General features: G+C 29.9%; 1 protein-coding gene across 1 annotated transcript in view; it reads left to right on the forward strand.

Annotated features, from left to right (window-relative positions):
• The window catches only part of LOC139985284 (neurotrimin), a 230,975-nt gene that overhangs the window by 172,697 nt on the left and 31,065 nt on the right, over positions 1–27,213 (forward strand). The window contains exons 3-4 of the mRNA XM_071999619.1: positions 16,782–16,989; positions 20,669–20,827. Of these exons, the coding sequence (XP_071855720.1) occupies positions 16,782–16,989; positions 20,669–20,827 (367 nt within the window). The remainder of the gene's footprint in view (positions 1–16,781; positions 16,990–20,668; positions 20,828–27,213) is intronic.

Raw genomic sequence — 27,213 nt, forward strand, 5'->3', positions numbered from 1 at the left:
GTATTTCTTAACAACTTTTTTACGTAAAAACAACTTTTGACATAAATATTAAAATTTTTACAATTATAGCGATTTTTAGATAGTAATTTTCCAAAAATATAGTGATAATATATTATTTCCCTAAATGATTTTTAAATCATTGTATTTCGATCAATGAAGATATTAAGTGTTTATTCAGTCTCTCGCATATTTGGACATTTAAACTGTAAATATCAAATCAACTATAAAATAAAAATCCTACATTTGTCAAATTTTTTCAAACTAAAAGATATAGATATGAGTTATGTAGAAGCACACTAGGAGATTCCATATTGCCTATAACGAATAGTCTATTCCGTACGAATCTTGGAGTATCAAAGCAGTGAGAGACGAACATTTATGTTTCATCAAAGTCAAAAGAAAATTATACGCGTAGACCAGCGTGACGCACGAGTGAACGAATAACGAGCGTGAGCAAATCGCGTGTCCTATGGTCGCTCGTTAACTTCCATCTCGTCCATATACGAGCTCCTGTCTTTCGATTAACGAAACGGTGTACAGAGTATAAATTTTCTAACAGGGTGCATTGTCCCGTAGCGTGCTTACAATAATACTTTACTCCTGAAACCGTACTACAACTGCAGCAATCTTTTATCGCTAAAATATATATCTTAGCGATGTTCAAAAAGATCCTTTCTTAGAACAAAATGAAAATAAATATCCATACATATACAATCGGTCACAAAAAGATCCGTACACTCTACAATTTTAATTTCTGAGCTCTACATTTTCACTAAATGTACAAAGGTTAACAAAAATGTATTACATTATATTACACTACGCTATATAGGTAACAGTAGAAAAAGACTTTTGAGTTATTGTTTATTGTCTAAATATTAAAAGAAATACCGAAGAAGAGCGAATTTTTATGCCACGGAAAGCTTAAGACACTAATACTAATTATGCACATAAAACTAAAACTAATAGCGATTATTCATGAAAGTTTAATATTTAGTTGGACATCCCATTTAAACTTACCTTACGAATATTCATTATAGCGTAAATTCAAGCATAGGCGGTCACCTAACAGCAACCACATTCCTATGCTATAGCCTAACCTGTACAATAAAGGAGAAAAATTAATGGGTTATAGATTACGTTAAATTTATGTCCGGTAGCCAAGAGGCGGCCAGTAACGCTAGCGTACAGCTACATATATGTACTATCAATTATAAATCTAATTGTAAGTTCAAGAAAAGTTTTTTGAAAATATCTGTGAAACTAGAGCTGAGCGGCGATAGCACGTATAGGAAAAAGTTATTTATAATTATAAAAGTTGATAATATATTTCAAGAATATTGAAATTGGTGAGAAGGTCACACTTCTAAATAATTATCTATTATTCCTGTCAGGATAATGAAGTAAATTAGTAAATTATTAAACAAAATTAATCGTTTAAATTACAACCTCGTATTTCACATAGGTACGATTTAATATGTCCATGTACGTGTCGCATACAAATAGTGATAATTAATACGATTGTTTCTAATGATACTAGAAAAAATGTGCAGTAATAACAATGTGCCCCGAATCTTTGTTTCTACTATATTTGATTATTTTCAGCAACCACTTGAACGTGATCCTACTTTCACCATCACTTTCATAATTTCATCATCACTCTAATATGATTTTAACATAACTTTAGTTGTTAAAATTACAACTCTTTAATGCAATTCCATAAAGAAGTTTGTCAAATGCATACGTATTTAGCGAAACTTTGCAGTTAACTTTCTCGAAAACAGCAAAAATTGTTATTCCATATTTTGGATTTACGTTTACACGAGCAACTTGTTATAGCTTGTTACAGCGAGTTTCAATACGTATTGCATGATAAAATGTTACAATTTAAAAAGGTGTTATGGAATTGCATACTTATATTGCATTATTATTATATTTAATTTAATTATATTCTTTATATTTATGTTATACAGCATGAAATATGTAATATTGTACAGATACATACTCATTTATAAAGAAATGTGTATTGCAGAATACATGCATAAATTATATGTCGAAAAATAACGAGAATTGTCAAATCGATGTATTAAACGGACTTAACGGAGCAAGAATAATTAGGATGTTGGCAATGCGCCGAGAGTCGTGCTTACAGAACAGATTCGTGTTGGAAGAGAATCCGCACTTTGCTCATTACACGCGTTGTCACCCACGCTTCTAACACCTATTTCACGTAGGGATTTCGGGTGTCTATAGAGAATATTATATATTGAAATATGCTCCAATTTAATTCTCTATTTATCATACTGTTTTTTTTTTCTTTCAAAATCAAAAATAAAAGGAAATAATATTTATGGTGCATTTAATTTATTCAAATTTTAATTTATTCTGCTTTATGTTTAGTCAAGTACTCGTTTATTTAAAATTCGAATATAGTGTAGTTAACACAATAGTTAATAATATTTGATAAATGTAAAAGAGATATAGTTGAAATGCAACTTTTAAGATAAATGTACAAGGTATGTCAATAAAGTTAATATCTATTACACAATAATGTAAGTGGTAGCAACACTGGGGTTATGAACAAGTTTAGAACTTGAATCAAATTGATTTACTATTAATTAATTAAATCAATTTATTCCGAAGTATTTTTTTCGTCATATACATATTAACATGTTTAAAAGTCATGTATGCAGCAACAGGAAAAGCAATGATACCATTTAAACGACGTCAGATACTATATCGTAAGAAACAATTGTTAATGAAACGATGATATGTATGGATTCTCATTTCTAACTCGTAGCTTATCATACTTTGCTTCCATACAAAGGTTTAGTTGATATATCCGTACTTACATTGCTACATTACTGGTTTCAGTATTTTCATCCGTTTTTTGTTTTTCTTTGGAAAGACACTAGCACGTATCATTGCGCCATTAGTAGATTGGTAGCAGAACTAGTTGTCCACCACACTTGGCTGCCCAATGTTACAACACTGAATGCATACACGAGCCTGAAATGGATTTAGACCCATTTCGTAAATTATTGTATCACGCAGACAAATATTAAAAGCAAATACGATAGAATTAATGAAATTAATTACGCGAAATCACAATTATTCAGATATTTATTTATCAATTATATGCAGGATTAATCATTGGGACGATATGACTCTAAATATCAAATAGTACTTAATTATTATAAAACTTTCGAATTCCTTCTTCATAATAACGTTTAATTTTATTAATTAATCTGGTAGTTTTTAAGGATTATAAAAATTGTTTTCTAATTGTGAATATGCTTCAATACTCTCCCATTTATGCCACTTTAACACATTCTAATGTAATCATTTTACTTGAATTTAATTCTACTGTGGCTTTTTTGCAATACTGAAGATATGAACAAAGGGAAATAAAAGAAGAATTTAGAACTTGCGATTTCTTCGAGTGAAACTGAGCAACGATATTAAATATCGATAGATAATGATAGATGACAATAGTATTAAAGAAAGAATACTAATTTCGAATAGTTTGAAAGCACGATGAGAGCGATTTTAAAAAACTATGATGTGTTACCGTTCCATAAAATAAAGGAAAATCAATGTTCCAAAAACTGAACGTCAGAAAGAGCATCTCGTAAATTAAATAGTATCGTGAAAATGAAATGCGATACCACGCTACAAACATGACAAGTAATATGTATATCTACGATAATGGACAAAGTTGTTCCCGGCTTATCCATTTTACTAATTGTTTTTGTACCGTGCGTTCACTGGAAATACATGTCTCTTATTTAATAGTCACATTTCCAGTCTAAATAAATCGATCCTCACTTTGTCATTCGTTTCAATCCACTGCTATTGCGTTCTTAGTTACCGTGTTATTTTTGCATGTTACACGAATAATAGATAGTCATATTTCAGTGAGTTGAGCAGAACATAATGCACCCGTTGGCCCATGTTCAAGATGGCAATGACGTTACGCTTCGCTATCGACTTCCTGATATTTTCAATATCATAGCAGTCATTGATAAGAGATTCCTCTTGTTCTAATAAGTAGTTTGCAACGAACGATTGTATTTCAAAACTTCAACCGAGTAACCTATTTCTTTCAATCCTTTCGCTCGAATTTCTGATCGATATTATACTTAGTAGAATAGTATTACTTCAAGATGCTTCGTTTAATACTTCTTTTCATAGAATTTTCCATTTGTATACTTTTTGATAATTTTAGCTTTATAAGATAAATTTTATAAAAGAGCACATAAAAACATTAAGATATCCTATGTAAATGATCGTATAGGAATTTAATGATTCGAGAGATATTATACTTCCGCAACTTATTCCGTTTAAAATACTTGATTTAGCTTTATCATTTAGTCATTGTAATTGTAGTAACAATATACTTATTTAATTTGCGTTATTGTGTCGTAATTAGATAAAACATAAGTACGTAATTATTGGATGTTTTGCTCCCATTTATAGCGGTCATTAATGTTATATTGCAACAATTTTGAAATGCATTGTACATTGTGGTACTTTGAACGTGGTGGCGCGTAATCGGCGTAGCATTTGCATAAATGCATCGAACAGGTGCAGTGAACTACGATAAATTGAATTCTACTAATCTTTCTTTAGAGTCGAATATCTGAGAAATATGTATGCCTTTTTACTTCGCATGAGTTGTTACAAATTAGAAAGTTATGCATTTATCTTTTTTTTTCTTTCTTTCTTTCTATAAGTTGTGTAAAAAGATTACAAGATATATAAGGAAATTAGAAAAAGTTGTACTTCATTAAGCATTTTCTTTTTCTTTCATCAGTGCACCAAATAATTCTAACTATAAGAAGTGTCCACAATTTTAAGTTTGATATGTAATGAAAACTATTAGTTTTAATATAATGATATAGTTAAATGCCTGAGGTACACAGAAAAAATTATATAAGAAAGAAATAGAAGTGATTAATCACTTTAAATGTGATATACGTACATTAAACAGAAATCACTTTGTCATCTGTAATTATGTAAAAAATAAAGAGGAATATACAACCCCTCAGGAATAGTGTGCCATTTTCAAAATGACATAAATTCAATCTTTACATATATATCACAAGAGAATTTAGAATTGATACAAATGTGAGAAGTATGCAACAATCATGAAAAAATAGACTATTTGAAACGATGGTTTCGATGGAAAAGCTGCAACGATGCTAGATATTTGTAAAACTATTCGGTTTTACAGAACAAAAAATAAGATGGAATAAATGACGCTGAAAAGTAAAATCTCCATATAACAAACGCTGCGAGTTCAGCTGATCCAATGGTTTTACTAATATTTTTTAGATCTGAGGAAATAAAAATTTACAATATACAAAATATAAAAAGACAAATAGAAATATAGATGGTACAGGTGGTACAAGATACGTAAAGTAAAATGGTTAACTAGGCACGCTTATCAAATGTTGTAAAAAATATTATACCTTTTTTATCAACACGATGCAGCTAATATGCACATTAAAAAAGTGTGTACAAATATAGGAGGGTTACTATAGTCTATCGAAATTTCTGATCTGAATGTTACTAACAAAATTTAAAGATACGAGAAATTTATGTAAATAATAAATAATTTAATGACTGTGAAGATAAGTAAAAGTCTTACTACAAATATCAGTAAAAAATGGTATACATATAAATTTTTATCAACGAACATAAAAATGAAAGAGGTATTAAATGATAAATGATAAATAAAATTTAGTTTCCTCACGAATTATTTTCATTTATTTTGTAAAAATATTTCCTGTGTTATAAATAATAATAAATTTTTAAATAATATTTATATGACTCAAAATTAATGGATTTGTTACAAACAGAATATAAGTAAATGTGCTTACTTATACTGAAGAACCTTAATTATGTTTTTTCCTAGGCTCGTTTATTAAATGTTCCGAATTATTATAAATATGCTTAAAAGTATTAAGTTAAGGTAACGTGCGGATTTCGATACTTTTATCGATAATTTCTGGAGCAATATTTAGTGCTATAACGAATATGTATGCACGTGTATGTAGTGTATTAGTTATTAGATGTTAGTAAATCTAAAAGATGTTTCCTTCTAAGCTTTCTAGCTAATCCTGAGTTGCAACTTTTAGCTAGTTGGTTCATGTGGATTTTACCATGTAATGGTGGTTTTTTTTTTTTTTGTTTTTTGTTAATATCTTCTAATTTCATCTTTTGCAGTAGAGATTTTCAATACTTCTCTTATGTCATCGTTTTTTATGCACCATGGTACATTTAGTGTATCTCTTAGGATAACTGATTATAGATTTTCTATTTTCTTAATACGAGATTTGGCAGCCATGTCCCAGATTTGAATTCCATATGTCCAGAATCCAGATGGGTTTGGTAATGGTTTTATAGATTTGTAGTTTACTGCGTGTATTCAGTTTAGAGCTTCTGGCTGCGAGCCAGTTCATTGATTTCCTGCTAGTCTTGATTTGTTTGACTTTTTCTTGTATTTTATTTAATTTGTTGTCCAGATGAAGGCTAAGATATTTGACGATGTGTATTTGTAAAATTTCCGATTCTTGAAAATGGATTCTTGGGGCGGGGTTTTCATTTAAGTATAAATAGCGACTGCAGTAGAAGTCACTGTATCTGTATAATTCTGTAATGATTATGTTTCAGAAATTGTATAACACTACGTAACTATATTATGATATTCATTAAAATGATAGGTGTCTTATAATTTTATTGCGATGCTGATATCTTACTTATTATTCCGCATTATTATCTTATTATATCTTACTATATATTATTAACTTATTCCACACTAGCATATATTTTAAATTCAGACTTCTTGTGAAAAGCTTCCATGTTTTTTGCCATACTAGTTGCGACAACTTTCAAAAAATGCCGATAGAAATCTAGAAGTCGATCGCTTCGAAATAAAATGTTACGTTATTATTTTCTTGGAATGGTGCCAGGTAAACGCGAATCTTATGAAAGTAATAAAAATTTGTTCTTGGAAGTTTCGTTTTATTTTCAGGTCAACGTTTTCCTTATATTTTTTTACATTTATACTCTTATTACGAATTATGAATCAATTTTTAAACAGGTCATATAATCTGGGAGTTCGATTTGATATTAATCATAAAATAAAAATTATTCTTCATATACATACATACTACGTACAATAAAACATATTTTCCAAAACTCGCAGTACATGTAATTCTATGGATTTTATTAATCATTCCATCACGTGTACCTTTACCTGGCTCTTAATTCTATCAAGAAAAAGAAAGTTAGAAGTTCATTCAAATTCAGAATCAGAATTCAAATTTCTGGCTATAAAAATTCGAAGAGAAATTTCTGAGGGGAATTCTAAGAGGAAATTACAGCATTAAAAATTTTACATTGATAATGTTAACTCCGGAAGTAGTTGCTTTGATTATTTCTGCATTTTCGCTTTCCTTTTGCTCCTTTCTGTCTCAGAGCATGTTTCGTTCTGATTATTTTGGTAATCTTAGTTTTATTGCGTATATAAAAAATTCTTATCTACGTCTCTACTTAAAAAATTATAACATAGTCATGTAGGCATTTCACTTCGCATGAAGAGTGTAAGCATAATAAAAGTAATAAGTGTTTCATTTATACTCATATTTTATTAAGATGAAATTTTTTTACAACTTTTTAAAACTACCTGTTTTATATTATTTCATATATTATTATATTATGAAAATTAAAAAAAAAACGTTAATTATTTCAACTTCTGAAAAATATGTATAAGACTATATATTATTATATAATAATAATCCTATACATATGTATAGGATCCGTTCTATTTATTACTCAATAATAAAAAATAGTTCAATGACTATAAAAGTAATGTAAAAAGGTATTTAATATGACTTAACAAAGGACTATTGCATAATAATATTTATTAGAAACATGTATAGAATCAGGAAAATGCAAATAAAATAACCGCCGACGGAATTTTGAGTAGAATGAAATTCCCTTAGCTTTAATGTCGAAAGCTGTTGTAATATTTTACATGAAATAATAAATTCTTACAATGCAGTGTAAACTATAATATTCTGCTCTATGGAAGTGCCCTATGCATTATACACTGATTGTAAACGCATATATGTATTATTATATACATATATGTATGCACATACTGTAGATACAGACCTATCATGTTTTCATAACATCAAAAAATGATTAAATTATATATAAAATTTTAATCTTTAAAAAGTGGTCAGATACCTCAAATTAAAAAATTTCAAATTAGATATATTTATATTAAAAAATATGTCACAAATTTTCATTCATAAATATGCCGCATTGCATTCCTGGATAAATATTAACTTTAAGAAACCAAATTTTAATTTAAGTTTGGAGTTTATACTCTTATATTCAATTTTTATAGCTCGAAAGGGGATTTTTTATTACATAATATTTGTATAATATAAGTAAAATTTGTATCTACGTAATTACGATAATGGTAAGTATTAGCAAATATTAGTAAAATACTCAAGAAATTGTCTTTGACAACATATGTCAAGGTTAAAGTCGTCTAAGCTGCCTCACATAAAATCAATATTTAACCATTACTGTAATTACGTCAATACAAATTTTATGTTATAGAAATATCATGTAACAAAAGTTCCCTTTCGAATTATATAAACTGAATATAAAAGTACAAACTCCAAGCATAAATTAAAATTTGGTTTCTACTTAACAATATTATTTCGTTATTTAGCACGAATAAAAAGCATTTAAAAGATGAATTTGCTATTATCATTAGACGAAGAGTTCTAGAAACGTATCTACGTTTTATTTAATACGTTTTGTATAATAAAAGAGATAACTATCAAATTACAACGTAATTAAATTCAAGCTTGATTAATTATTATTGTTTAATTATAACACGAAGATCATTTATTTTATAATTCCTATGACATGTTATATATTGATCCTGGGTGTTTCTATTTGAAAGAATTGAAAATATTAATGGAAAAGGAGATTCGGTGAAAGGAACTTTGCCCCGTTTATTAATCGTCGACATGACAAAACACAATTCTTTCTCCCTTCGCATTATGAGGCGAAACCTTCCACTTTTGACCCGCGGTAATTTTTTCTTCCTATTGCTTGGCACGGAACAGTGATGCACCTTTACACCCTGACAATTCATTATCGCTTACGGTAACGCATCTATTTATTGTGCTTGGTTCAATTAAGCGGTATAAACTTTGGAAATGAAAAATCAGGAAGAAAAATGTACAATGTCAACAGTTCTACGCGTTTCCTTCTTTCATCCTGCTCTCTCTTATTGTTAGATATTATCGGTTCGCAACTTTAAATGAGAAAATTAGCGTTAAAAAGCAGCACAGATTCACCCTGGCTGTATATTCGATGTGTAAGTATATTCGTTTAAAAGAGTTTCAGAATATACCTATTTATATAGAAAAGAGGAAATGTGGTAAAATAAGAGGCACGAGACGGTTATGTGGCAAAAAATTACTTACTCTTTTGATATAAAACGTAAAAGCGAGTTTCGTAAAAGGGGTCGTGAGAAGGGGACTCGGTTAGAAAAATGTTTTCTGCTAAATCGGACTGGAGACAGCAGATATACCGATGGTTTTACTTGGTTATTTTTCAGACATAATCCGAAATAGCTTGTAGGAAGCAAATAAAAATTGACCAAGATTATTTTTTGAAATTATAGGTATTAGAATTTTTGAATGGAATTTTCTAGTTAGTAAAAAAACATCATAAAGCAGAATAATAAACCTAATAAGTATATTTAGTTTTATATTATCTTCTTGCGTTTTAAAGACGATTTTTATAAGACTGTGGGAATAAAATTTGAACATTTAGACTTCCGAGGCATGAATTTCAAATTTCATTTAATTAAAGCATGTTGAATACAAAATCAAAAAATCGTGGAAGGTGACGTATATAGATATGAACCAATATGATGTTGAAAATGGATCTTCACTTTTAAATATCAAACTAAATTTCCAATTTCAAGTAAGTAAACAGAATAATTTTGATTCATTATAAATCATATCTAGCCAACGTATTTGTATGTATATCCAAAAGAAGGTACTTATATAAAGAAATCATTTATAGAAGATATAATTTGGAACAATGTTGTTACATTGTTTTTTAAACCTTCAGTAAAACAGTTCATATTATATATATAATTTGATATTATGAATTTCGGATAAATAAGATTTGTAGATAACAAAAATACAGATAGAGTGCATTACTCCTCCGTAAGTAAACATCCCTTTTTATTATGTAGATAAACTGGTTCAACCGGAAAAAGGTTCAAGAGTGAAATGTTGTTTGGGTTGTCAATGTGAAAGTAGGAAAGAGTATTACGCTGATATGATATTGTAATATACATGTTATTTTGCAAAGGTTATACTTGCATTGAAATACTAATGCATAGTGATCTGCTTCATCTGATCTGATAGGCATGACAATCAAAAGCAGTTAAGCACATGAGAGAATAATGCATACTAGCAATATACTCGTATTCTCATTGCTGCTGGTAGATTTAAGTTACGATCTTCTTTGGAGAACTCACTGAAAAAGTTGCAGGTAATCACTCATGTGCAAGAAAATGGGAAACGAAGCTTAAGGTATTAAGGTCCTTTGTCTCCGGTTACAAAAGAGAATAAGCAGACGAAGCAGGAATCACATAATAGGAATCGTGTAATCTCTGGAAAATCTTACACTATGAAACGCATGGAGTAAATGAACGTGTAATTGCAACGAATCGTGTAGTAACTAAATTCCAATGATGTTTCTATTGAAAGTTCGATAGAAATTGAACTTTTATTACGTTTCACGCGTTACTTTTTTACACTTCGCTGAAAGCCGGTACAGTTGAAATGACTTTAAAGTGAATGGACACTTTAATTAGTCGAGACCAGAATTTACAAAACGTGACGTAATACATACATCCTGTTGGCTAAACCTCTGTATTTTGAAGGCATTATACTACCTATAATATAAGCTCAGCAGCACTTCTCACCTGTGTTTCTGCCACATATTTCCGAGTGCTATATGTGCAATTGTAAATTATTTTACTGCATTAATTAATTTATTTGTGGAAAACGTCGAAAAATGTAAAAAAATACATTTTAAGCAATAAAAAAATTACTGTTTTGTAACACATAATACGTAGCTACATACATCACAAGACTACGAACTGTCGAAACTATTATGAGATTATTAAAATTTGCAGGTTATTTGCTTTATACTCAATTAAATACTGAGTGGCTATGATATAACTTATAATAATGTTCGTATAGCGATAAAATGATATTTCACTACAATACGTACATATAAACGTATGTATATAACTATATACATGTAAAACACGTAACATTTCTAACATTCAATTTTTCGAATAATTGAGTAATTAAAATTTAATCGGATAACAATAACATCACGTATGAAAAAATTTTGCGTGAAATTAAAATATCGTTTTCTGAAATGCTTGTATTAGTTTAATAGTATAGTACTATATACTATATTCTTTTTCTGATAAGCAATCATTAGACAGACACGATACTCCGTTTAAAATTACAATGAATAGTATGTAACACAGTAATTTACTAAAATTTGGTATTTTAATGTACCATTTTTATTCCCGAAATCAACGCTTGACTTAATATCGGGAACATTGGAAATGTAAAATACATATAATTATTTTAATACTGACTCAAAATAAATATAAAAATTATGAATATAATTAAAAATTTTTATATTATAGCTATAAGATCTATAAATCTATTTCTACAATTTGAAATAATCATACTTTCATCCACAAAATTTATGATTCATAAATGGAAGGAAAGCGTTCACAAATAAAGATGAATTCCATTACATCTTAAGATTATGTAATACAATAGTTGTAAGTGATACGACTACTATGGAGGAGTGTCTGTGCGAAGGTATTGTGATGGACATCGAGAGAGACAAGGGACCAGTTGCTAGGGAGAAATAATGCCTCTCAAACGGCAACCATTTTATCCAGGCTCGTGGTCACACAGAACGTGGATGATTCGCTGGGTGTGACGCTCAGTTAACTCAACGTGAACGATTGTTTGACGCTTGATTAAATACAACGAATGCATTACCATTGTTACTATTCGAATACCACGTCGCTTTCAGCAGCTGTCGCAATAGGGTAAAAGATGTACACTGTGCACTTCAGTAGCAGTGGGGTGATATAATGAAAAAATATTTTCTATCCGTCCATCTAATACATATATGCTAATAATGTAGCACTTTATATATATATATATATAATGCATATACTATATATGCATTCACTAATCAAAATTTTTATATAAAATTTCTAGCGCAATTATAAAATTATTAAAAATGCAAGTCGAAAATATAGAATAAACGTTTTTTCATCTGATTCTACGTTTTCAATAAAATTGAGCTAGATATGAAAGAATTTTATTCTATACTTTTGCCTTGTTTTTCACGTAGAATCCTTATTGTATCACATTTGTTGAGACACCCCGTTTAATAAGATTTATGAGAACCTTATAAGAAAGTTCTCTAATAACGAAAAAATATTACTAGAAAAATAGCAACGAAGGATAAAAAATGTTCTGTTCTGTTCTTCTATATTTCTGAATTTCTTCTTTAGGTATACATAACAATTTAAATGGAGACATACTGAAGGACATAATACGTACCGTATTACACGGTAAATTAAAAGGTTTTTGTCTCTCGATGGAGTAATTTGTGCGTTAAACATATTCCAGAGATTTCTAACATAAGTAAAGGAAAATAATCACATCGGAATAACGAAAACAAGTGCAATTCGACGCGATCTCACAGTTTGATGCTGTATTATTTCGTAGACGAGCGATGCAATATCGCTGGGATTTGGTACCGGTTATTCGTTACCGTGTGTTAATGAATGTTATACATGTGATAACGGCAGTTAAAAGATAGTGGTAATAAAACCCGAAATCGCTGGATCACTGTGCTTCATTATTTTAAAAAATATTTCTCCGTTGTGTAATTTGAAATTGTAGAATCAAATTATATGTTCAACTGTAAGTTGATATAGAAGCTGCCAGAAAACGTGATATTTGTCATGACATTCGGAACGCCGTTGATTGGAAAATTAATTTTTAACAATAACCAATCAACGTGTGTCCTGAACAAACTTGAAAGCTCGGACAATCCAGGCGGAACATACATATTCTAGTTTTCCATCGGTATACATATGCGAACCATCAATCAGTACAGACATATTTCAATATTCAATCAATATACATATTCTAATAATCGATTAACAGATACATCATAATACAAACAACGAAATACATACATTATGCTGTACTCCATTACACACTTGTACTTTTTTATTAAAGTACAAATTCCCTGGTACTATTGCGTTTAAAAAAGTGTAAACTTCGATTCTTCTTACCCAATCACTGATATACCGTGGCTGATAACAACAACTATATCAGCACACAACGTTTGTGTCCACTACCGGAGATAAACGCGTCCGTCCAATAATGAATATATGTTTTAAGAAATCCACCACTTCCTGGAACGGAATCTCTAAACAAGCCGTTTATGTTTATTCCTAACGAGGGTGTTGCTCGTTCACACAAAGTAATTAGACGGGAAAGAATTGCATTTGCTAAAGAACATTAGAATTGGGCTCTGGAACAGTGGTCTAAAATCACTTTCACAGATGAGACAATGTTCAATTTAATTTTGATAGAAAAATACATATAAGACACTACGAAAGAGATAAAGATTGTAACAAATTCACAATCGAAGGTCGTGGAGAGATTTAATCTTCGTCTGGAGTGCAATGACTATTAACGGAATCGATACCATATATCGCATAGCGGGACTGTTTTACGTAGGTACATAGAAATAATTAAAGATGTGCTACTCCCACTTGCCCGTGATCAAATGCCAAACGACCGGACCTACCAAGTCGATATTGATTCGAAGCACATGGCTCGGGTAGTAAAACAATTTTTAAGCAAACAAAGTATTAAATAAAGCGATGGAAATGTTATGGATCGATGTCAAAAAATTCGTGAAGGAATAAAGCTAACGAATTAGAAGAATTATATCTACTGTTATCGAAAATGGTCGAAAGCCTATACCGAGAAAGAGATGCATTAAATTAATACAATTTATGCCACCAAAATATGGTGAAACTTAAAACAAAAAGCTATACAAACTAGATATTAATGTATTGAAAATTAAAAACCAATAAATATGTAAAACATGAAAAGCACGCTCGCTTAAAATATTGCAGCTGATATTAAAAATCGTAATAAAATGTACTAATATTGAAAGGTAAGCTTAGTTTATCTACCATATAAAGTAATGTTTAAACTTATTCCGCATGCAAGAAACTTTCGTTTGCTTATATCTAATTTTACAATCTCCTAAACAAAATTCGAATTTGCAACTGTCCGTAAGTATATGACCGTCACTATCGTTCATGTAACATTGTGCTATATACATAGATAATGCATCACATTCTCCAATTATTATTGAACGTTTTACTAATTAAACAATAATGCTAATCGAATCAGTTCTTCAATTATTTTAAAGGCTACTACTAATAACAAAATGGTCAAACTAGTGAATATGTTAGTCTTTTATATTCATTAATTAGAAGCTACTAAATCTTAAGTTGATATTCAAGCGTAAAATAAATTCCATAGTACATAAATCGTGGCATATTAATTGGATAGGAAATGAAAAACGAAGAAACAAATACTAGAATAAGTAAGAGGGAAAAGGGAGAAATAGAAGAAGAAATGGACTAGATGGAGGAATGATTAAGGAAGGAATTTTCTGAAAAACACGAGAATTTGCTCTCGACTTGAAGAGGAAAAATTTTGTTGGCTGGATTCTTACAGCCACGTTCTAATTATCCTGTCTGAACGGTAACGGCGCGCGGCGGACTATAAATCAGGATTGGTTGGCGCTGTATCCTATTGACGCTATACATTATGGTATTCATTGTTCAAACAGATTGGCTAAATGATGTTTCAAAATACTATAATTAATAGCCATGTTATATTTTAATTGAATGTATTAAATATGTATGTAAAAATATCTGTACATCTATCCGATTATTTGTGAAAATTGTTGAACTCATTTAATTTTATGTTCCGTTAATATTGACTTATACTTTGGTAAATACGTGTCTTGTAATTATTAATTTATTATTTTCGTTAATTAAACCAAGTTATTAAATATAAAATATTCCTTGATTATAGATATACATGATATTTTCTAGTTTTCTTTCTAGGAAATTTTATTCAAATCATATAAACGATATTAAATTATTAAAATATAATAATAAAACATAATATTGCATAAATATCTATTTAATTTAATATTTACTTCCATGATGTTATAAATTTCAGTTTTTTAATGTATCGTCTAAAACTTTATTTAATCATTTCCATGACCGTAATTTTAAATATCTAATAAAATAGATCGAAGCCTTGGATAATAATAAATCGTCGATCATTGACGGATACGTCAGGTCATAATAGCTTGTATAGTGTACAATGTGTTATACAGGGTGTTCAGTTACTGTTTTAAAACAATTTAAGGGGTGATTCTTGATGCCAAAATAAGACGAAAATCAAGAATAAAAAAATTGTTTTCACTTTTGTTTTTTATTGCTATTTGCATCAGTTATCTTAGTAGCACTGTAGCCGATACACGATTGTATTAAGATTGTTCCGTTATTTTATTTTGCGTAATGTCAAACACCGTTTGTCTTTACTGGATAGTATTTTTTAATAACTTAATATTTATATTTATCAAGTTACTTTATTTGCGAAGACCAAGGGAAATATAAGATCATTATATTTAGTAAATATATAATTTTATTATAATAAATACACAAATATCAAATGTGAAAAGTAAAGATTTAAATATCCGAGTTGGTACCAAAGAGATTTCATAAAATAAATAATATACTTTACTTCCTAAAAGTATATTATCATTATTAATGTTATAGTAACATACTATTATAGTATTTTCTTAACAGTGGTAACACCAAAATTATATTTAGTTATTAATTATTCCATAAAAGAAACAACATATGTATTTTTTAATAATGATATTAACCCTTATTCATCTCTCGCAATTTGATGTTGAGTTAGTTGTGTTAGTAATGAGTTACTGAATATCTCAAAATCAAAATAGTCCTTCTAGGACCTCAACGATCTTAATCACTTCAGTAACTGACAGTTTGACAAGGTAGAAATGCTGTCAGCCTAGTAATATCAACGAAAGGATTAGATCAAAGGAAGAACGGACCCTGTTTCCATAAATTACTCCTACACTGTATTATGGCTTTATCACGTGTCTATCTCTATTGACTGTGAAAACATTAAGTCCATTACATAAAACGACGTACAAATGTTCTACAAACTTCAAATTGAAACAGTTGACTGTAGTAAAAGAATTTTAATTAATGCATTCTCAAAACTGGTTATATCCAACTTTCCTATCATAGATATTTATAATTGATCGCCTTGTTGTTGTATTAACACATTTGCATACAATAAGAATGAAAAATACATTTGTAACTGCAACTTTATGAATAATATGAAATTAATAATTCAAGTTAATGAAAATTCAAGCAAATTTAATATTATACATGTAAATAAATTATTAAATAAAGTTGCTGTGTATTTAGATTGTTCAAGTAAACTATATATCTTTATTTCTTATTCTTTTTTCAGGTAGCATGGTTGCGAGTGGATACACAAACTATTTTAACAATAGCTAATCACGTGATTACAAAGAATCATAGGATTGGAGTAACGCATACTGAGCGAAAAACATGGCATTTACACATACGCGACGTGAGCGAATCCGATCGAGGTGCCTACATGTGTCAAATAAACACCGATCCGATGAAGAGTCAAACCGGTTACTTGGATGTTGTAGGTTGGTTATTCATTACATTTCATATATTAAATGACATTTAATGATAACCTGTCGAATAACTACCTCCTCATCGACTTAGATATCCTTGAAATAAGTTGTCAAGATCATTATTATGAAGTACTTTTTTTTATACATGTAACGAGTGCCTGACCTTAGTTACCGGGTTATACGGAAAAGCATGTCAGGTATCATGTCGCGTGAAGCTGTCGATGTGTTACCTTTTCATGAATTTTAACAGGAACTTTTTTTAATATCTTTATAGTGGCATATAAACAGCGAAAAAATACTAAAAATTCCAGTCACTGAATTCCAAATGGAAAGGAGTAGGTAGGGTTAGAATATTTAAGTGGTGACAGCTGCTAGCCAGCGTAAGCGGACCGTGTAGGGACGGTATACGTGAGTGAATCTAAATCCAGTGATGTTATAAAGAAGGAAAAATATATTGGATTTCCCACAAATAAGTACGACGTGTGTTCGATCAGTAAATTTGTCAAAATCTATTTCTTACAAAGTACATTGTATAATTCAAAAACTGATCGACTACCCGTTATACATATGTATAGGAAAACCTTGTTCGGAGTGATGATCTTGACAACGAATTTCAAGCGCATCTAAATCGGTGAAGAAGTATATTCAACAAGTTCACCAATTTAGTATTCTATTATATCACGTATCTAGTATAATTTATTATCTTTAGTTGGTTGTTGTAATATATACATATAATATTGATAATATTCTAAGTTTCTTAAGGCCGGTGTAGACGAACGACTCTTCGACGTCGCGTTTTTGTTGCGTCATACATCTGTCTTTGTTGTTTTTAAATGGAGAAGCGAAAGAAGACATACGATACAACGAGAAAACAATGTCAAAAAGTTGCTTGTCTACACCGAGCCTTATATGTTGAAACATACAACAATTAGATGTTGTTTAATAATACTTTACATGCGTCATATGCATCACATAATTTCTATAAGTAAAAGATAATATTGGAATACAATTTTAAAGAAATTAGTGCTGCTGATAGATTGAAAATGGACCTACTGACTAATGAACAAAAGATAGACAAAATATCCCGAGTCATCAGTCGATGATTATTGGTAAATATAACATAATTATTCAATATGATGCTCTATAAGTGCAGTGACTCATCAAAAAAGATTGAGGAGATTGATACTCTAATTTGATCAAAGCAACGCTTTTGCTTCTTGTGAAATGCTAAAATATTTATGAGCAACCGGAAGCAACAAACAACCCGGAAAATTCACGAGAATGCTCGATTACATCTTGCGGCTGTGACGAAGAGGTTCGGCACAAAGGGATAAAACTATCTACTTGTATAGCCCAGACATTTCAAAATTGTGTAAAAACATGCATTACATGCAAAAGATTAGTTTGCTATGATGCATCTCCATATTTTCATACAATATAATTTTGTATTCTGTGATAGAAACCAGAAATTAAATATAATTATTTATGTCGTATAGTACTTAGCGAGGTGATTTTATTATTGCCATTATTTTGTTATATCCCTTTTAAGTACTTAAATTTTTTGTTGATTTTGCACTCGTCCATTAATGTATAATGGTCCAGAAATTAATGTTTCATATCTAATGCTATCACTCAGGTGAATGGCGGTGATCAAGATGTATTCATGGATTTACTTTGGAGCATTTTCTGATCATTCGACAAAGCAAAGATGGTGATCAACAAATAGTATTGTGTAGCTTGAAAACAATTCTAGGATACGTGCTTAAAACATCCTTAGCCAAGACGTATACCACGCAAGTAATCACATTCAGAATCATCTTGCTACTACCAAAGCCCAAGTGGCAATAGTAGCAACATTGTTAACGATCCCACACTGTTCCTAGAGTCAGACGTTTAGCAAATGAATTAAAAATGTTTTTCGACACTAAATATGTTTAACAAAGTAATAACGTTTACTTATTAAGAAGTTCTAAACATACAAGTACATGTAATTTTATACAGTTTGTAATGTTCTAATATTTCACAAAAGTTTAAAATTCTCGAAGTTCTTAAATTCTGGAAGTTCATAGTACGAGAGTTCTGTAAATATAAATTGTGAAAAACCTATTTCTGTAGTTTCTGTTTAGAGTATGGATTTCTTATTAATTTCCTTTAATTTCTGAAAATGTAGCACACGCTCTTTCCATTAATTCCTAATGCATATAACTTCCTGTTGCGTAAACTTTTTCTTTCAAACTTCTCGGTAAGTAAAAATTCAGATATACCAAATAATTGTTGAACAATACCGTTTTAACTAAGGTCACTTCCTTTTTCATTTACAACTATTCTTCAATTTGATACGCTTCAAATTGGAGTGGAGTGCATGTTGTACATTGTACATATATGTGTATTTGTACGTTTCCGTTTGCTGTTTTTAAAACGAGCAAAAATACAGAGAAAACAGAGAAAGGAAAAGCAAGAAATAGAGTGATGAAGTAGTTAAACAGAACGATAGGATGTATTTCTCAGTAGCTTTGGGTTTAAATGGATAATTGGATTTTGAACATAGTATAGTAAACATAATTGCTTCTGCGATAATAAAATCAGATAACAAACATTGCTTTGGGCAATAATTCAAATATTGGCAACTTGTTCAGCAAGATCTGAAGATGTTAAATGTATTTTTCTTTGATTTTGATATATTATTGATTATCTTTCTCTCATCTAAAACTTTATGTTTATATAGATATCTACACATACATTTCATATACATAATTAATTTAATTTTCTAACGTACTCAAATATTTACTTATAGATATTGAAGATTCTTGATTAATTAAGCTTAATTGCTGCAACATTGTATCCGTATTTGCTGTGCTGTTGAATGAAAGAAACAATACTATAATAATTGTTACGATAGTAGCTAAGGGTGTATGCATCTTGTTATTGATTATCTACTTTAAGAAATATTTATCGTGGTTTTAACATTTGTTTCTTGAGAATTGGAAAAAGTGAGCACTTCTTCTTAATTCTGATCAAATTTCTGTTTAGTTGTTAGAGCAATGCTTACCTAATTTTACTTCCTGCGTAATGAGACGTGTACTACTATCCGAAGCACTCTGTATTATGTTGATCAAAAAATAATATCGGATCTTCTGCTGAAAAATGGTTTTAATCTTCTCAAGCTTAATTTACTTCTTAATTCGCTAAACACGTTCTCAGTTTCTTATGAAAGTGGGTTCTTGTATTTTTAATCTTTCGTGTCATAAATTGTTATTTGTAGCCTTTATTACTATCTTTGTCGTAAATATTTTGAAACTCTTCAAATTTGTGATACCTATACATATTAACAATAAGTATTTTTTACCACTATAGGGACAAATATTATAGAATTTTACACAAGTATTTTTAATGCTTAATACTAAGTTAATAATACTTTTGTTCTCTTGTTGAATCTTGCCAGGATTATTTTCGCTTATGAATTTCTCCGTCGTCGATTACGGTAAAAATACAAATGCATATTTATTTTCAACTGGATCCTTATTTATAAATCACACAAGAATCGTCTAAAACAGAAGAATAAAAGTTTACATCGCAACGAACTAAAATGCGACAGAAAAATCCGACTGGAATCTTTAGAAAGATTTAACGTAATAATTTATAATGGTAATCTTACCCTTTTTAGTGTAATTTGTAATTTTTCTCTTTTCAGTTCCGCCCGATATTTTAGACTATATGACAAGTACGGATATGATAGTCAGAGAAGGAAGCAACGTTACATTACGTTGCGCTGCTAAAGGATCTCCAACTCCAAATATTACATGGAGAAGAGAAGACGGAGAAACTATACTCCTTGGAAATGGCGAAGAAGGTAAGCGATAATGTTAAAATCTACATCTGGCGTTGAAACCTAACCTTACACCTAACGAAAGGGCGTCAAATCTAATCTATTATTTTTTACTTAATATAACGTAAATGCCATACTGAATTTTAAATATTAAAAAACTATTTTTGTTAGATTAACATTAATCTAATACAGTTAATTAATTAATACAGTTCAAGTAAAACCGTCCATATGTGTTTGGATACTTCCAAATTATTGCAAATATATAAAATATATCTTGTATGAATCTCTTTAAACTAATTTTTTAGCCTTTGATCTTATCATCTAGCAACCATATACAATTAATAGGTACTGATAAAAACAATAGCTAATATTAGTTAGTATAGATAAAAGAGTAATAATTAAAGACTAATGAAACCTAATCTTGCGGAGTTAGGTGATTATATTTCTTCAATACGGGGATATAATAGTAATTGAAATATGTATTTCTAATCACACTTTAAAAGTTTACATAAGCTTTATGAAGTTTCAGATATACGTTCTAGATAAACATGAAAGTTGAATTAAGCAAATGTATTCCTTATTTCAGCTTAGGCTTAGCAAAGTATTTCATCCTATGGCAAGAAGTAAATAATCCACAGTAGAGAAATGTTCTTCAAACATAACATAACTTTGAAAATAAAACAAAAATATCAATTTTTTGATCGAATTGCATCAAATGTTTAAATGTTCATTAATGTTAGATCCAACTACAAGTAATTAAACATAAAACTAAAATAAATGATATTCATTAAATATCTTTCCACAATTTAACAATTCTAACATAATATGTAAGCACCTCACCATTAGAAGTATTTTTGAAATAAGTTTTTTTCCAATTATCTTCCTAAGAGATTGTTTGTCAATTATTCTTAAGTGTTTCATTCTTTCCTTACTGATGAATGTGTGCGTATGTGTTTGGGCGCGGATACAATTAAACGATAGATACCTGAAACATTCCGGAAGACAAGTGTGACGATGGTTAAATGAACATTATCCTTGAAGATTGATGGATCTGGGATGTGCAATTCTTTCCTTTCTGAGATTAGATCTAGCACTGCTATGTTTTCACATGGGAAACTTTTACAAAAAAAGTGCATCAAGTGCACTTCGCAGAGTGTTAGATTTAAACTCTTTGCCGTTTGTAGTTTACCAATAAGATAATAGATGAAAAAACTAATCAGTTATATATTTAAAATTATACGAAATAATTACAATTTTGTGCATATACTGCTTTAGTATAATTTTCTTGCAGTATACCAAATGTGGTACTAAGTCTAAGAAACTTCACAAAATTTTTCTACATTTATGCGAATATAAAAATAATTAAACTTTTCTTTATATACATGTGTGTATATTGATTTGTAAAATTTAACATTATTTTATATTAACATTTAACATTACACAATTTTATATAACAAATTTAATAAAACGTAATAACTTAAATCAAATGTTGATTTTACTACCTAATTGCAAATAGAAATTTGTTAACGTTCACAGCAATTTCGTTGTAATACGGAACAATTTACCTTATCGAATATAAATATTGTTTTCTTTCTGTAAATAAAAATTTGAGGAAGTGTATCTTATTTGGATATAATTAGGTACGTATTACTTTTTGTGCGATTATTATACAATTTCCCAAAATCAATTAATAGGCAGAGTGTAACCCGTAAAAAGTGATAAATGACTGCAATATGTATATCTAGCAAGCTGTTTTCATTAAAAATGGGACATTACTCGTACATTTCACAATGAAATAGCTGTGCCTCAATTTTTCGTGTACTTTAAATTCTATTCACTTTTAGATTTATAGAATTTGTCAATATTTACACAAAGGGTTAAAAAAATATAGGCGATATTTATAAAGCGTGATTCCAGATATCACGATAATAAAAAAAGTTCCTGTATAAAAGTCTCATTTGAGGCTTATTTTCAAGTTACGAACAATTTAATTTTACGTTAGAAATATATTTTTTTATTTTACAGTGTTATGAATAACATTAGACTCTAATGCATTTTCTGCATAAAAAATGATTGACCATGCCTGTTATACGCTTGATGTGGCTGATATGTTAAGTAATACTGTTATTGTGCAGGGTAAATTGAACGCTATAAGATATCAAATGTTACATAACGAATTATTGCCTTTCTGCGAAATAGAAGACAAGAAGACAATTTTTCAACATTACAATGTTCCTATTCATACAATCGCCACTACAGAAAAGTGGTTTCAAGATTTCGAAATAGAATTATTACCATAGCCAGCATTGAACATTGATCTTAACTCGATCGAGAACCTGTGGGGAATTCCAGGAAGAAAAGTCTACGATCAGGAGAAGCCACCTATCTAAGAAAATATTGTTGAACTTAAAAGAAAAAATAAGTTAGTGGGTAGTGTACCTAATAAATTAATAAAAGTAAACAAAAATAAGAGAAAGTTTACGAAATTGGATGGAAACGTAACAGAACTAACATCGAGTTTATATTTTTTCATAGCTAAAAACATAATTTTAAGAGAAACTTTCATTTTTTCCAGGTTTCAAAGAAGAAAATTTTTGTTTCTTGTATCTTCAATTTTGTTTTATATTATAATATATTGAAATTATATAAACAATTTTGGCAATTTTTGTTTTAATATTACGAAAAATTTAAAAATACGATTGAAGTTATTCATTAATTATTCACGGCATTTTATTTATTTAAAGTTACACCTACCTCTGAGGGTTATTAGCGAATATCACATGCATAGAATATATACTATATTAAAATAGTCTGCTATTGATTAATCATATATATATACAGGGTGTATAAAAAGTGAATTGACTTAAGTGAATTTTTTGTCCAGAATTAGGTATTATTGATATGGTTCTGGTATCTTACTGGATATTGTAAATATAATTTTATTCTACCATCTCCTACGAAAATTCATCTTAAAAATTCGAAAATGTGTCAATATATTATATTCCTCAATATTCCTCAAGTGTAAAATTCACGACGATGCGACCAATGACGATGTGATTTTCAATTGCTATGCTGACAATTTGGTGATCATGATTTAATATTGCGACATCTGTATGCAGGTCGACTGCGCAACAATTGACGTAAAGAAAAACAGGTTAATCATGGCCTTTGCTTGTGCTTATCCACTATTAGATCTACATAAAATAATTCATCGAATGAGAATCACTCACTTGACAGTGCGACACATAATTGGAGAAGAAGGCTTGCGTCCTTACAAAATTCACCACGTTCAAGCACTCCAACCAAATGACTACACCACTCAACGAAGTTTTTGCCGTCGGATGCTACATAAGCTGCAACGCGATCCACACTTTTTAGAGCGTGTATTTTGAAGTGTATCATTTACGGATGAAAGCAGTATTTCAAGTTGTAGCATCCTCAATCGACAAAATGTCAGGATTTGGAGTTACAGAAATATACGTGCAATGGTTCAAAAATTTAATCCAGGACGATTCACCATAAACGTATGAGCAGGAATTATCGAAAATCATATTATTGGTCCTACCTTTCTGCCTACATCGATAAAAAGTGCAACAGTATATTTACAATTTTTATGTTCATGTCTCCTAAGCAAATTACATGAAAATATATCACGGCAGAGTCGTCACTTCATTTGTTTTATGCATGATGGTGCTCCACATAGCTGACCGGATCACTAATTTTTAAACGAAAAGTTTGGATCACTGTGGATAGAATGTAGACCTGTTCTTTACATGCGGCTTCCTTGTTCATGAGATCTGACGGCAGCGGATTTTTTTTCTTTGAGAGAAAAAACTGTTTATAGCTCAAGTGAACAAATTTCAGTCGTTGAACAGATTTCAGTCGTTGAACAGATTTCAGCTGTTGAACAGTTACAACATCCGATTGAATGTGGTCTTTACCATACAAAATCAATACGTAATCTTAGGAAGAAACTTGGCGAAAATGTAGTGCGAATTCGGAATTGTTTAAATAGACAGAAAGAGGCAAAAAAAAGAAGATGAATAAACAAAGATAGATATGGCACCTACATGGGATGTATAATAGCGGATCATCGATCATTGATCGTATACAAATTTATGTAAATAAAATTTGCAAGCAAACATAACAAATTTTAAAAGTCAATAAAGTGCATTGTGTATTATTGTTGGGTTGATTAATTGGTTTATGTGAATTTTTACACGTAATTAGAACTGCATGCAAAAGATTGTCACCTACATACGTATATTGTAGAAGAATAATAATTGAGGAATATAATATATTGACACATTTTCGAATTTTTAAGATGAATTTTCCTAGGAGATGGTAAAATAAAATTATATTTACAATATCCAATTAGATACCAGAACCATATCAATAATGCCTAATTCTGGACAAAAAATTCACTTAAGTCAACTAATAAATATTTTTCCTGATTTCTTGACTTTTATGTCATTGAACTAAAAAAAGTATTTTATAGATTCGAAGACATAAATCTTTCAAAAATAAGTAATGAATCTATGGTATTTTGTATTGTATGGTGTTAGTCTAGTGATCTGCATAACTAATGTTATCAATAAGTTCATATATGTTCAAGAAAGTCGCAAAAATACATGTTTAATTCTCAAATCAAATGAAAGGATGGCTTTAATGTAAAGTTGGTTGACAACATATTGAATTTTACTTATTATATATATTTTTCACCTATAGCTCTCACATTGTGCTTCAATATTTTTAAAGATCAGTCTATAAGTTTTCTCAATAAGATTTTAACTAATACTTCTTGTCTTGCATTCAAATACTCGAATTGCTTGGTCAATGAATTATTGACTTGCTCATGTTGCGATATTTACAGCGTACGCCGTTTGAAAAAATGTTTCCGATACACATTTATACGAACACGGTAGAGGGCTAAGAAATATATGACGTACGATGAAGGTACAATGAAAATTTATCACCGGCGGCTTTCAAACTTATTTAGCGACTATGATGCGTGATGCAGCGGTCCTGTCGTTGCACAGCACCTGCACGTTGGCATGCCGATGACGTTAGAATGAAATACACAGGCCGCGTTTCGCACAATAATACCAAGTAATACGTACGTACTGATTCGCACACGACCAGTTGCAAAGACTTTATTCGCGAGACACAGTAACGATTTATCATTCCTTTGTCTTTCGACCGCATCGAACTGCTGCCTACATTCTCTCTCCCACTGAAAATGCCGAGCCAGTTACAAGAAAAATGTCTCCTGTATTTTAAATGCCTTCTCGTGTGTGTTAGGTTTTGTAACACCCAGACAAATTCCTTCCGAAAATGTTTGGTCTGATCCATCGTATATTTACGGTAACGGGTGGACATATGCGTTCAAAAATGCTGCAGAAATGAACATATTTCACTTAGGATAAACGTCTAAGTTGTTTCAACTGCTATTGGAAATAACAAAAGATTATGCAATTCCAGCAATGAAATTTTTGGAACCAGTGGATATATCGATGAATCATGTTTCAAATTTTAATATATACTACCAGTAAATTTTTAAACAAACGAATACGATTTGTTGATTATACAAGAAAGTGATAAAGATTGCTTCTAACTATTAGTTTCTCATTAATTTATGCATTTTACTAACATTCCTGTTCTGTTTCTACAAATCGGCTAAAGTTTTCGGATACTTATCAGCGGTAATCTAGATATATTTTGTTTCCTTTTTTTTTTCCAATCTGAAACACATAATCGCAAATAGGATATTGTGCACATCTTTAGAGACAATATTTGTGCTTCTGAAATAACAATAAAACGTCCAAAAAAGAAAAAAAAACATAAACGCAGTAGAAAAGGTTTTGGTGAATAATCCTTAATCGAATTAAATTGTGACTTTGATCATTCGGCTCTTCTTGCTTGTTTGCCTTCACTTTCTCGAATGCATTCTCGATAGCTTCTCTATTTCTCTTTTATGTATTTTATTTTTTGGATTCCATTTTCGCGGAAAGTGGTTTGCTCGCATTCACGTATGTGTGAATAAAATCGTAGACAAACGGTCAAATCTATTTGCTGGAAACTGTGCGCAAATACGAACGGAAAATAAAGTTTTGTCAATACATGTCACAGCAATGCGCGATTCTTTGTGGTTCGGAAAACTTGTTTATGGTTCTTGACCTCATTCGTAAATTCTTTTAGTTTTCCAACAACCGTTAAATTTTCGATTCTATATGTATTGTTTGTATTTTAATATTTGGCGTTCAAAATCTACTGTTTGATTTAAATAAAAAGATACTTAATTAAGAATTTGTATGAAACAAAACTGTATAAATAAAAACTACAAAAGTTATTTAAAATTTCATTATGAAATACGCAAATGAAACATTAAAAAAATCTAATTTATTCTTTAA

The sequence above is a fragment of the Bombus fervidus genome, chromosome 3 (assembly GCF_041682495.2).
Source record: "Bombus fervidus isolate BK054 chromosome 3, iyBomFerv1, whole genome shotgun sequence".
NCBI lineage: Eukaryota > Metazoa > Arthropoda > Insecta > Hymenoptera > Apidae > Bombus > Bombus fervidus.